Source organism: Salvelinus fontinalis, chromosome 5 (assembly GCF_029448725.1).
Source record: "Salvelinus fontinalis isolate EN_2023a chromosome 5, ASM2944872v1, whole genome shotgun sequence".
In the NCBI taxonomy this organism is placed as follows: domain Eukaryota; kingdom Metazoa; phylum Chordata; class Actinopteri; order Salmoniformes; family Salmonidae; genus Salvelinus; species Salvelinus fontinalis.
The window spans coordinates 53,548,332-53,562,245 of NC_074669.1; the positions used below are offsets into that span (position 1 = coordinate 53,548,332).

General features: G+C 45.5%; 1 protein-coding gene across 5 annotated transcripts; it reads left to right on the forward strand.

Moving 5' to 3' along the window:
- The first annotated feature begins 292 nt into the window (after positions 1–292).
- LOC129855828 (oxysterol-binding protein 1-like) lies at positions 293–13,869 on the forward strand. Of its 5 annotated transcripts, XM_055923880.1 has the most exons (19): positions 293–447; positions 1,322–1,500; positions 3,323–3,531; positions 3,938–4,106; positions 4,446–4,557; positions 4,790–4,988; positions 5,149–5,263; positions 5,480–5,537; positions 5,656–5,826; positions 6,440–6,685; positions 8,175–8,295; positions 8,410–8,513; positions 8,708–8,988; positions 9,188–9,447; positions 10,370–10,411; positions 11,312–11,344; positions 11,436–11,468; positions 11,587–11,625; positions 11,985–13,869. In XM_055923880.1, the coding sequence occupies exons 2-19, from the start codon at positions 1,364–1,366 to the stop codon at positions 12,125–12,127; spliced, it is 2,472 nt and encodes an 823-aa protein (XP_055779855.1). In that variant the 5' UTR covers positions 293–447; positions 1,322–1,363; the 3' UTR covers positions 12,128–13,869. The 5 variants fall into 5 exon arrangements, with proteins under 5 accessions (XP_055779855.1, XP_055779851.1, XP_055779853.1 ...); XM_055923876.1 differs by lacking the exons at positions 11,312–11,344; positions 11,436–11,468; positions 11,587–11,625; XM_055923878.1 differs by lacking the exons at positions 10,370–10,411; positions 11,436–11,468; positions 11,587–11,625.
- The last annotated feature ends 45 nt before the right edge of the window (positions 13,870–13,914 follow it).

A 13,914-nucleotide genomic window follows, 5' to 3' on the forward strand; every position in this document is an offset into this window, starting at 1 on the left:
CTAATTTATGTGTTTACATTTGGAAGCGAAAGCACTTTGTCGTCTCTGGCGGCACACACAGGTGGTACCAGTGAGTGGGCTAGTTCGTTTTGCATGGACCGGTGCCCGGTTGAGTGGATATTTCATAATAGACCAATGGAATGGTCTACAATGTGCACACCCCGCCCACGTAAAACGAACTCGCCCATCGATACAAGGTAGGTAGACATATTTGTAAAAAAAAAAAAAAAAAAAAAAAAAAAGTAAACAACTGAAAGCAATTGTGTTCGTGACATTTAATGCTAAGGTGAAGACAACTTTGATTGGGAAAGGTTGTAGCTTGATAGCTACGTTTGTCATGTTACTTTCATTTTTTATGCAAAAATAAATGTCCAGTCTGAAAGTCGGATGTTGAAGTTGTCAAGCACAAGGAAATTGCGTCAGTTTTTCCTCGACATACTGATAAAGGTTGGTTGGTTGGGTGTGTGGATCATTGATTAGCTATCTATACGAGCATAATATACGTGTGTTTTTATTGCAAAATTTGAGATGATTAGCTGCTCAAGGCATCGACTCTCGGTCGACGGTCGCTAGCGTCGATGTGGATCCGCCTGTCATTGTCGTGAGTCCGGTGTGTGATGCTGCACTTCAGCGCCAGGCAGTGCTGTGTTGTTAGGCCGCTAGCGAGTTTGTGTTGATTTTGCACTGACGATGCTAAATGTGTAAAGTGTATAGTCATTGCAAATTGTGTAGTAGTAACATTAGCTAGTATCCCTCTACCTTTATGCCAACGTTTGGATGGAAACGTGGTTGCTGTTATCGTCTTGCCCTCGACAAGACTGGTTATGCCGTTAACGTTAGCTAGCTACTGAAACTAGCTTAACTACCTGCTTAGCCTATCTTATCTAGCCCGACGTTTGTAGGCGAGCTAGCAAGCTAAATCTTGTTAACATCACTAGCAGCAGTTGGTCTCCAACAACTTATCCAGCTGAGCTAAGTTGCTGATATCACTTACTATATCAATTTACACAACATAAACTGTTAACCAAAGCCAGGTAGTTGACAGATAGGCTAGTGTCACTGATGGGGAATCGGGTGTTGACTGCTGATTGGAGCCTAAAGGCCGGTAGATGGCGATATCGAAACGACTCAATATCGCCGTCTAACGGCCTTTGGGTTATGCTGATTGTAGAAACTGTTCTGACTTTACGCTGACAACTTACGTGGTCTACTACTAGACCTCTACGTATCCCAAGTATGTATGGATTAGTTAGCTAGTAAATTGTCCTGTAGATTTTCCACTGCCATTTTCAGGTTGTCTTACTACTTTTCATGTCCCTAGGCCCCAATCTAATAGCCCACTGTGAAGGCTCAGGCTGTCATAATGTCGGAGCCCAAGGCACCCACCCCGACTCCGGCTGGAGACACTTACAAAGGATGGCTATTCAAATGGACAAATTACATCAAGGGCTACCAGCGACGATGGTTCGTCTTGAGCAACGGTTTACTATCCTACTACAGGTAAGAATGGAGCGAGATGGGGTTGCATGACATAGTACCTCTTTGCATCCGCTGTAATAGATGAGACTAACAGTTACCAGAAATCTTTGCTGCCCACAATTAAGGGCGTTCCTGCATGTGGGCATTGCTGCATCTGCCGGAACCCCTCTTTATACTTATATTGGTCCATTTAAGCTAGGACTCCAGTACATAGGCGGGAGGCAGGGTGCTCCTGTACAGTAGTTGGCGGTAATGCACCATAACGTTGGATGCCAAACGCTGATAAACCCCACACAAGAAGTGGAGGGGGCGACAATGTCAGTAGCTAGCTAGGACAACGGTAGACGGTGTCATTCGCCCCTGCCTGTCGGGCACTGTTTTCCTGCGAGGGCCGGTGTTCGGCAAGCGGGAGTGAAGGACACTGTGTTCTAGCTAGGACTACGGTACACAGCATGCGGGATAAGTAGCTAGCTAGCACACCAGCAGACAGTGTATTTCACCCCTGCCCTGTTGGGCACTGCTTTCCAGCAGTTCTGTTAACGACGGCAAGGGTAGGTGTTTGGCAGGTGGGAGTGAAGGACACTGTGTTAGCTAGGAGGACTAACTAAACGGTTATATTATAGCTGTGATTTGCTCTGTGGTGTTCCCATTTCCCCTGCCCTACAAGATGAATACAACTTGCTCTCCTTTATATGCCTATCATGAGTTTTGACTATGGCGCACAGTATCATAAAGAAATTGAAGCTTGAGGTCATTATGGATTCCCTGTGTAACTCTTTGCCATTTTAATGGTGTCACAATATTGCATGACTCCTCTCCGTTCTGCTTGCAACAAAGAGGTGTGGCCGAATACTTATTGTGTTTTCAGCCCTGTGGGGGAGTCATTGTGTCTTCACTGGGCTGTGTAATATGAGTCGTGTTTGTTTAGTGACGTAGCTGTGTACCATTCACCTCCCACTCCAAGAACGCTGTGTGTGTGTGTGTGTGTTGTGTGAACAGTACTGTTTGCCTAACAATTTAGAGTCAGGTGATAAGCACATCCAACAATTCACACTCTTTTCATGTTCCCATCTCGGAGTCTTTTTCCAAGTAAGGTTGTTTTCTCTCGAATAACTTGCCAAGAGTGCATTTAGCGAGACATTTGTACAAAGGTTTTTGCAATCATGCAAAATTGCGAAACCAGTAATGGTGCAATATGACATGTTTTTTCAACACTAGGCTATATTGCATCTGAGATAGCATAGCTGTATTAGAGAGATTCCGTTGTTCCATATGAACAAATTAGTTAGGCAACAATAGCCAATAGTCCACACTGGTCCAACAGTCAGCTGGTTTCTATTGCCACGCTTCTGAGTATTGGGTCCACCCTCCTCTTTGCTTGTGTGATCATAATGGTTCCTGGTTAAACTGGCTGTAATTAGAGACCTTTACTTAATGTAATGTAAAATAAAACATTAATGTGGAAGAGAGAACATTGTTGTCCAAAATTAGGTTACTCAATTTTGCTCCAACTAGCCTAAAGCGGCCTCAGTCTGAACATATTCTCTAGCCTCTTTCACTCTTTCTGGAGTTTGCAAAACAAAAGAAACCAGGTAGGCATAGTTAAAGTGATGTCTTTATCTTGGCTTCCAGTAGGCTTAGAGAAGCTTCTGCCGTGTTGCTTCCTATATGGTTCCTTCAGATGAGTAAACACTAAAAAGGACCAGGTTAGGGGGCTAGGAGTTTTCGGACCAGCTGTACAAGCAGGAGCTGGTTCAGGAGTTGGAGCTGGTTACCGAGTTGACTTTTTCAGGAGTTGACCCTAGTTTAATCCACTCCACTTTCTCGCTCTGTTTCTCCCCAGGACCCAGGCGGAGATGGGCCACACGTGCCGGGGCACCATCAACCTGGCCACGGCCAACATCGCAGTGGAGGACTCGTGCAACTTTGTCATCTCCAACGGCGGGGCACAGACCTACCACCTGAAGGCCAGCTCTGAGGTGGAGCGGCAGCGCTGGATCACCGCCCTGGAGCTGGCCAAGGCCAAGGCTGTCCGCAATCAGGCCGAGTCTGGTGAGGGAGGGAGAAGAGGGAAAATGAGGCGGGAGAGGAAGGGATTTGTCTGTGTAGAACAGTCTTGAATGGGTACAGAGAGAGGGTAAGGGAAGGAGGGTTGAGGGGGGTGTCTGAGTGGAGTGTATACTGTATGTGTTTCTTCATGTTCCTTTGAGAGAGAGAGAACATGTTTTATTTCTCAAGAATTACAGTTTACTGTATAACCCCCAATTAGTGAGGGGGTGGGGCTATCATTCTGACAGAATGTATTTTTTTTCTTCATATACAATGGACACCTCATTCCAGGGTTTTTCTTTATTTTGACTGTTTTCTACATTGTAGATAACACATGGAATCATGTAGTAACCAAAAAAAAGTGTTAAAGAAATCAAAATATATTTGAGATTCTTCTCTTCTTCTCCAGATGACTCTGGTGATGAGTGTCCCACGTCACCCCCTACCTTGGGACAGGGCGGAGGGGCACGTAACTCTAACTCAGAGGTACAGTCCACACTACGCACGCTGGGCAGCAAGGTGGAAGACCTGAGCACCTGCAACGACCTCATCGCCAAGCACGGCTCCGCCCTCCAAAGGTCAGGGGTCAACCCATCAGTCTCACACAAACCTTACAATAAACAACTGGTTGATTCCCCCATGTATAGACACCGATAGTAATAGAACAAGATAACTTTTCCCACATCCATAGAACACATCAATGGATGCAAAAAGCTATTGCTCGGTTCTATCCTTACAAGCACATAGTAACTGGTTGACCAGGTAAGGTCTAAGATTTTATGGACCAGATATTTGTCTTGGTTGCAGAGTAGTCTGAGTGAATAAACAAATTACATGTACTACATACAGAAGAGATGGGCTGAGGGGGATGGGTTGAAGGGACTGGCTGACTCTCCTTGGCTGTGCCCCTGTCCTAGGTCCCTGTCAGAGCTGGAGGGGGTGCGTCTGGGAGGCGACACGGATGGCAAGATCCGGCAGGTGACGGAGAGAGCCACGTTGTTCCGCATCACCTCCAACGCTATGATCAACGTACGTGTTATTGTTTTTACAGTGTGCAAAGGCAACTGGTTTACGTTGAATTGTACATGGAATACAGTGAAGGTCTAATAGTGCAGTCTAGCTGAAGCCCACAGTACGAGCCATCTGTTTTTTGAGTGTTACACAAACCTTTACAGGGCTTTGGTGTTGTATGAATGTTTTTAAAGCGTTTCTTTGAGATTTCCCTGACATTCCTCTGTTTCCCTAACATTTCTCTCCCCAGGCATGCAGAGACTTCCTAGCGCTGGCCCAGGCCCACAGTAAACGGTGGCAGAAAGCCTTGCATTCGGAGCGGGACCAGAGGATAAGGCTGGAGGAAACATTGGAGCAGCTAGCCAAGCAGCACAACCACCTGGAGAGGGCCTTCAGAGGGGCCACCGTATTGCCCCTCTCCCAGAGCAACCCTGCCCTGAACAGCAAGAGTACGGCATCACCTCTGACCCCGAACAAACTGTTACCTTAACTCTTTGACCCCTGCCCTTTAACCCCCCCTAACTCCAAACTGACTGTTAGCCTGCTAGTTAAGTCAACCAGTGAATCTACAACACACTATCATTCATAATATTTCATTTTCTCCCTCAGTTTCGGGCTCAGCAAAGGGAGACGCAAGTGACGAGGATGATGAAAACGAGTTCTTTGACGCTATGGAGGACCCGGCGGGGTTCATCACTGTACCGGCTGACCCCAAGTATCATAGGTCAGCACGCCTCTACCTCTTTTGTTTTTTCTTTTAACTCTCCATCTGTCTCTCCCTGTTTCTCGCTCTTTCCTTCTCTCTCTCAACCTCCTCATTTTTATCCATACAAATGGCATGGCATTTTATGAGCAATAAACTGAGAATTTAGAAGGAAAATTGTAATTGGTCAAATGCACTTCTTTCTTTCTATATATCTCTGTTTCTTTCTCCACTCAGAAGGTCAGGAAGTAACATCAGTGGTCTCAGCGCTGAGACTGGAATCGATGACCAATCGGTGAGTCTGTCACTGTTTTGATATTTTAAATATTTGTTTAATTACTTGCTTTGCAGTACATAGGATGTCCCTTGAAATAAAACGTGTATGTGTTCTGCCCTCTTTTGGCCAACCACAGCTTTGTGACGAGCAGTCGTTGGGGTCCAATCCGGAGTCGCCCCAGTCCCTGGAGGTGGAGCCGGTGAGGAAGAGGCGGACCAAAATCCCAGACAAGCCCAACTATTCGCTGAACCTCTGGAGCATCATGAAGAACTGCATCGGCAAAGAGCTCTCCAAGATCCCCATGCCTGTAAGAAAAACGCGCGTGTGTGTGTGACTATAGACTATTGCAGCACACCCTAACTGTTGCTTTCAGCTCTGTGCATTGTATTGAACAAGGGCAGAAGGGAGGGAACAACTTTCTGGAATGAAATGGATCTACAGGTAAGTGCCAAAATACAGTAAACACTGTACTTGAGTAAATGAGGGATAGAGTATATTGAAAGCAGGTGCTTCCACACAGGATGGTTCCTGAGTATATTAAGCAATTAACATCCCATCATGCTTAGGGTCATGTATAAAAATGGCCAGTTTCCCAAATATTTTGGTTACCACGGCTAGAAGAAGTCTGTGACTTTGAAAGAGGGGTCTCAAAGGAGCATAGGGGGTTTTAAAGTGTGTGTGTCTGACACCAGATCTCTACCCAAATGAACATTTATGCGAAATTCTGGAGAGGTGCCTGAGAGCATTTTTCACCAAATCACCAAATTGTGGAACAATGGTGTCGCATCCCTCCAATAGAGTCCCAGACACTTTGTCAGTGTTTCCTTTATTTTGGCAGTTACACGCATTTTTCCTTAAACCCTTTCCCATTTCTAAGTTTCCTTTCTTCCTCGCCCCCTTTTCTCCCCATTTTATCTCAGGTGAACTTCAACGAGCCGATCTCCATGCTGCAGCGTCTGTCCGAGGACTTGGAGTACTACGAGCTCCTGGACAAGGCGGCTAAATGCCAGAGCTCTCTGGAGCAGCTGTGTTACGTGGCTGCCTTCACCGTATCGTCCTACTCCACTACGGTCCACCGTACAGGCAAACCCTTCAACCCCCTACTGGGGGAGACCTACGAACTGGACCGGCTGAGGGAGAGCGGCTACCGCTCATTGTGTGAACAGGTAAAGGTGGGGGGGGATGACTTTTTGGGATAGAGGGGAATTGGAAAAACAGAAGGGGGCTTGGCTACAGGTTCAAATGGGTGAGGGGCTAAGCGCGGGAGGGGGCAGAGAGAGTAGGAGAGAAGATGATTTGCATCTACAGTGGCAATGTTTTTATAACCAATACACATTCAATTAACCACAAGTTGACATCACAACAATCTGATCATATCAATCCGGTTTATTACAAGTTGCAACTAGGAGACCCCTCCAGAACAAACGCAGAGAAGGCCCTTAAATATTAATCCCACAGCATCAAATGTTCTGTAAACACTAGCCCGAGAGGCTTGCAAGGAAGTCCCAGCAACAGCTGCTACAGTGACACAGATACATTATCTCTGTCCTCGAATCGAGCCTGACGTCAAACATGAACCATAACATTTGATACCGGCAGTTTTAACAGGTCAAAGGTAGAACAACAGTACTTGGTTACAACAGATAATTATAGACTAACAAGTGACGACTACTTCATTAGATATGTTACTTAAACGTACATGGTTAGCTCCTGTTTCCCTTCCCCAAGGGAATGCATCTGTCTGCGTCTCCCTGCACATACAGTCATGTTTATTACATATCAGTCCATATCAACAGTAAATCAAATACAGGAAAATTATTTCCCATTACAATTCCCACAGTACATTTACAGAAAGGGTAGTGGGTAGTGGTACCTCTATAAACTGTCAGGAGTTCCAGCGCTGTCCATCACCTGTGGTGCTGAAACGTTCCCTTCTGCTGCATCACGTTCTAATAGTCCGCCACATAATACCCATAAAACCACGGAAATGGTTCCAGTGGTTTTTCAGCCATTCATTTTTCACATTGTGAATTTTACGTAATTTTTTTAATTAACTGTGTAGGCTTACCTTGGCGTGACGTTTTGATAGCCGTGAGTTTTTTATCAATATATTTGCCTCAATTGACTCCCCAAATGCTATGCTTGTTATTGGTATAGTTACCGTGTCTGAGAGATTTGCGTGGTTATCAAAACGTCATGCCAGGGGAAGCCTACACGACCCTACACGGCCTACACAACCCTTATAATAAGTATTTCTAAAATCCCAGATTGAAAAATGAATGGTTGAAAAAAAAATTACGATTGGAACCACCATTTCTGGGTTTTATGACTCATACTGTGGTACTCAATTCTCTGGGGGATTACTGAGGGAAAACAACCCCTAGTGGCAGATGTGGGAAACAACAGCTCTCTTTACTCCCACGTGTATGAAACTAATTTAGATAAATTGTTTAAATATGTTGTTTTAGCCCAGCACAACCATATCTGACTCAAGAAATTGGCTAATCATCAAGCCATTGATTAGTGGATTTAGGTGTTTTAGTGCACAGTTAAAAAGAAACATGGTACTCTGTGGCTCCCCAGGACTGGGTTTGCAAAACACTGTGCTAAGTGACTCAATTGTAATATAGCCCTACCCAATCCTCCTTCATCCAGGTGAGTCACCACCCACCTGCAGCTGCTCATCATGCCATCTCAGAGAGAGGCTGGACCCTCCGACAGGAGATCTCCCTCGCCAGCAAGTTCAGGGGAAAATACCTCTCCATCATGCCTCTGGGTAAGGCGGTGTGTGAGGACTGATAAGCTGCCAGCCAATGTCTCCATCACGCAAATGTTTTGTTTGTATAGTTAGAATTTTTCACGTTTGCTGTGGTGTAAACCTCTTCCACAGGTTCTATCCAATGCGTGTTTGAGAAGAGCAACAATCACTACTCGTGGAAGAAAGTCACTACCACAGTACACAACATCATTGTGGGCAAATTGTGGATCGACCAGGTAAGAAATTTTTCACACATGATGGCTCTTTCTGTTATAGTGACATTATCACGCCATAATTTTTGGCATCGACGCACGTACTATGGACGTTAGGAGATTTTAGACTAATTCCAAGCATTAAAAAAAACAAGATTTATTTAGGTGAACGACACATTTTTAAAGAATTCCATTCTCGCTCTTTCTGGTTTTCTCAGTCGGGAGAGATAGACGTGGTGAACCACCGGACCGGTGACTGCTGCCATCTCAAGTTCGCCCCGTACAGCTACTTCTCCAGAGACGTGGCCAGGAAGGTGACTGGTGTGGTGACCGACAAGGAGGGTAAGGCCCACTATGTGCTGTCAGGGACGTGGGATGAGAAGATGGAGTTCTCCAGGGTGATGCAGAGCAATAAGGGAGAGAACGGCACCGAGGGCAAACAGAAGACCGTCTACCAGACGCTCAAAGCCAAGGAGCTCTGGAGGAAGAACCCACTACCGTGAGTAGAGTGTGGGGGGAGTTTGCTGATGATGTGCTGCAAATGAATAAGACATTTGGTGTGTCAAAGAACATGGCTTTTTCAGTCATCTCACCTCTGTTGTTTGGCATCGCTCTTTCTATTGCTCTGTCCCTTCCATTTCCTCCTCCATTCTCTCTCTCCTCTCGTTTCCCATCCTCTCTCTTCCTCCCATCTGCAGGGAGGGAGCAGAGACCATGTACTACTTCTCGTCGCTGGCGCTGACGCTCAACGAGTCCGAGGAGGGCGTGGCGCCCACCGACAGCCGGCGACGGCCCGACCAGCAGCTGATGGAGGCGGGCCGGTGGGACGAGGCCAACGCCGAGAAGCAACGGCTGGAGGAGAAGCAGAGGAGCGTCCGCCGCGAGAGGGAGAGGGAGGCCCAGCGCGCAGCCAACCTGCCCGAGGAGGGGGCAGAAGGGTTGGAGGTAGCGGAGGATGGTAAGAAAGAGGGAGGGGGTGAGGGAAGGAGGTGCAAGAAGGGCTACATCCCAATTATCTCTCCTTCCTCCCAGTGTTCACTTGTTGACTTTCCTATACTTATTTGAAAGGAAATGACTGGTATAAGAAACAAGGTGGAGACACCCACTAACCCATGCCTCACCAATCCAATATTTGAAGTGGTAAACAAGTGCATACTTCAAATCAAACTTTATTTGTCACGTGCGCCGAATACAACAAGTGTAGACCTTACCGTGAAATGCTTACTTACAAGTCCTTAACCAACGGTGCAGTTCAAGAAGAGTTAAGAAAATATTTACCAAATAGACTAAAGTAAAAAATAATAATAAAAAGTAACACAATAACGAGGCTATATACAGGGGTTACCGGTACCGAGTCAGTGTGCAGGGGTACTGGTTGGTTGAGGTAATTTTTACATGTAGCTAGGGGTGAAGTGACTATGCATAGATGATAAACAGCGAGTAGCAGCAGTGTACTAAAGGGAGGGGGGGGTCAATGTAAATAGTCCGGTGGCCATTTTATGAATTGTTCAGCTGTCTTATGGCTTGGGGGTAGAAGTTGTTGAGGAGCCTTTTGGTCCTAGACTTGGCGCTCCGGTACCACTGAGGATATTATTGGGACATGCCCAAGATGGGAGCAAGATCCAATTCTTGTGCTTGTGAGTAAGGAAGTACTCACCATTAAGTTGAATGAGAAATCTGGTCTCTGGCTTCCTATTGTGGCCAGAGAGAGGACACAGAGATGGAGGCAGGTTTGAGGAAAGACAGTGAGTGTCGTCCCAGAGCTGTCTGTGTTCATAGTCTACCTGTCTGTGTTCATAGTCTACCTGTCTGTCCCTTTCTCCTCTTGTATATATCTATCTGTCTGTCTTTCACACATGTCTGTCTCTCTGTCCCCCAAGCTGTCATTGAGGACTCTTTCATCACTGACTCGCCTTTGAAAAGCAAGTACTCCTCCTCTTCCCCCTATTGTCTCACTTTACTCTCTCACACACACACACAATCCGTTCCACTTTTCACAAGGTAGGTGTATTTAATACCTCTGACCATCCATCACCTCATCATATCCCGCTTTCTTTATTCATCCATCCATCCATCCATCCTTGGTTTGTGCTGTGTTCAGCCGATGCAGTGGAGATTGGTACGGAAGCGAGCCAGGCTTCGGACGAAAGCAAGTACCACTAGCTTTCCTCCCTCCATCGCTCTGTCCTTATAGCACTCCCTCGCTTTCACTCTCTTATTCCCTCTCCTGACGCGTGATCCTTCTAGCACTTTCCGTTTAGTGTGTGTGTGTGTGTGTGTGTGTGTGTGTGTGTGTGTATGTATATATATATATAATGACAGAAAGGTAGTTAGACAAATGGTAGCTAGCTTTCTTGCGATGCAAATATGCTAGTCAATCAATACCAGGGTTGTGTTCATTAGTGCACACTAGCAAAACGTTTTGCAACAAAAACAAGTTTTTTATTTGACAAGTTCAGGTAGTCCCTCCCTGTTTCGGGACGTTTTTCTACCTAAGGTGTCTAGTGAATACGACCCAGGTTTCCAGGCTATGCCTAGAAACGGCTTATTCTTGTGCTGTGAAATGCACATTGTGAATTCTAATACTAAACAGAGGAATGTTTGAAGGAAACTATTTTTTGATATGCGGCAATGTCCTGTGATAGGAAACCGCTCCGTAGCGCAGTAAAAGCAGGCTAGCTTTAATTTTCCACACCAGTAAGTATCATCGTATATTAAATAGATTTAATTGGTTAGGTTGTAGGTTGTCCCCCCCCCCCCCCCCTCTTCTTTTCATTTCTTTCCTTTCTGTCAATTATTCATGTTCCTCTCTCCCCCTTCAGCGGACCCCGACGATTCTCCACCTCACACACCAAGCAAGTAGCCCTCTACTCTCTTCCTCTCTATATCACTGTCTATTTCTATCCACACACTCACATACTTATCCGTCAGTCTTCCATTTTGCAGCACCACGTGGTCCGCCCCTCTCAGAGTATCAAAGCAAGTATTCATCATTCGGGACACACACACACACACACCATGATTTCATTCTCACATTTTTTTATATTTTTATATCATACCTCATATCTTTCCATCTTGTCGTCCCCCCCCCCACCAGTGGATGACATGGAAGGTCATTATGGAGCTGCGGTCAAAAGCAAGTAACACCATTGTTGTTCTCTCTCCTTTCTCTGTTATTTGTCTGTAGTTTGTGTCTCCTTCCTCTTAGACGCTCTAGTAGTTGCAGTGTAACTTAGTTGAGAAATACTACTTCCCAAAGTCTTACGGCGTTCGTATGTGTGAAGTCTCGTAGCGCTAGACATGACAACTCTGGTAACTGTTGTAGCTAGACGCCACCATGCTGCTGCAATGTTGTCCTTGTCATCCTGACCTCATCCTTTTATGTGGTCTTGATGCAGAAGTCCCTTTCCCAAAGCTTCCATGGCTGGTCCTCAACATCCTATGATTCTTTCAATAGGTTAAATGTCTTTCTTTTTCTCTTGTTATTTTCGTCAGGCGTCCACCAGGACAACTATGAGGCGATGTGGTTCGAGAGGACCGAGGACGTCGTCACGGGAGAGTCCATGCACGTCTACAAGGGGGGCTACTGGGAGGCGAAGGACCACGGCAACTGGGACATTTGCCCAGATATATATTGATCCCCCCCCCGATCAGCGAATTGTACTAACCCAGGCATTTGGAACAAGCCACAAGCTGCCCTTTTTCCCCCCAATTGAGGAAGGGACAAACTGGGTCGACCCTGTTTAACCCCAACCCTCCCTCTTTCAGGATAGATTTTGGGTTGTAATGCCCCTTACCTCTCCCCTATCACTCTCTGTGGGGATGGTGTGCATAGGGGCTGTGAGACCCTGTAGGACAATGCAACCGGACAGGGGGAAAGACCTGCTTTCTTCTGCCTTCATCTTCCATGTAGGGTCAACTTGCCCCTAGATGCTGATCTGGGGTCAGTTTTGCATTTCCCCCGCTAATGTTTAAGGTTAGGATTGGGGGAGCTGAAGCTGATCCAAGATCTGTAGCTAGGGAAAACGTCACCCCTGAAAGCTTAATCTTCACTACAATGATTAGATATCTCCCTTTAGAGCCACTGCCACTGGCTAGACCTCTGTGTCTTCTGTTTCTTCCTTTGCTGCTCTCTTTCTCACCCACTCCATCTCTTGTTATGTTAGTCTGTGGAAAAGACTGGGGGCAGATAGGTGGTCTGGTTGATGGTGTTAAATCGCTAGACTCTATCAAACACTAACTCTACCTTGCTCCTTTTCCAAAGGATATGGACTAAATGCATATGGACATGAACAGTTTGTGTGAGAGAAGAGGGGGGTTATAATAGCAATGGGTTGGTGCTTATGTCTGCTTTGAGGCTGCCAGATTTTCAAAGCTTCACAAATGCTGTTTAAGAGGTGTGTGTGTGTTTGTTTGAGAGAAAGGGGGTGAGCAACAAATGCAGGAGCCCACGTGTGTGTGCATGAGAAAATGTGTGTGTGAGAGAACCCAGTGACACCACATTAGCTCCTCTGCTGTGGCTGTTTGGGCTCGGAGCCTGTTATCCCTCTCAAAGCAGCTAAATGAAGGATATATCGTCATAAAGTACTATTTAAACAGTTCCTACTACGTCCTACATCCCAAAGATGACTTCCACCTCTTCAACAGCAAAACAATCTAGCGTAGCCTTATCGTTTTCTATTATGGTTAGTGTATGAAGCAGACTCGACCATAACATATTGGAATAGTGGCCTAGTAATTTAGTGTCCAAAATGGCACCCTATTCCCTATAAAGTGCACTATAAATGAATAGGGATGCATCAAGAGATTACTTGTAATCTACTTTAACTAAAGTGTGTGTGCACTAGTACAGTGTGTGAGGTTTGAGTTCCAAAAATAAGAATTCACATTTTATTTTCAAGTGTACTTACAAAATGTTTCTGAGACCGAGGAAAAAAAAGGAATATTGCTAATATTTGTGTAAATAATATTGAATAGTTAGATCTAAGTATGGTGATTGTTTAAGGTCAGAGAGAACTCCCATTGGTTTCTGTAAAATAGAACATGACTGTTTCTCCATTAATTGTAAGTCAACTAACTTGTTTGATTACTTTTCTCCTACTCCCTGGCCCCGTACACACTCACTTTGTACAATACGTTTGATCCAGTTACACTGCTGTAAGACACCACAATAGTTGTAAAAAAAATATCATTGTCAGGTGCTAGTTTACTGGACTTGTCTTAAGTTCATATGGTCTATCTTTGAGTTTCCTTTCTCTGTCCTCCCATTTGTTGTAGTTCCCCATCTTTAAGTTCATTCATTCTCTTATGGATCTTGGTCAGTGCGCTGAGTATAACAGCATCGCAGGGTGATGTAATAAAGCCTGACTGGAGAAGTGCACACTTGCTTTATAGTGTCATTATTCCTTTAATGCAACACACTAAA

Coding starts and splice junctions, on each gene's coding strand:
- LOC129855828 (XM_055923880.1), top strand. CDS start 1,364: ATGTCGGAGCCCAAGGCACCCACCCCGACTCCGGCTGGAGACACTTAC. Junction 3,532..3,937: donor CCGCAATCAGGCCGAGTCTG/GTGAGGGAGGGA, acceptor CTTCTTCTCCAG/ATGACTCTGGTGATGAGTGT. Junction 4,558..4,789: donor CCTCCAACGCTATGATCAAC/GTACGTGTTATT, acceptor TTCTCTCCCCAG/GCATGCAGAGACTTCCTAGC.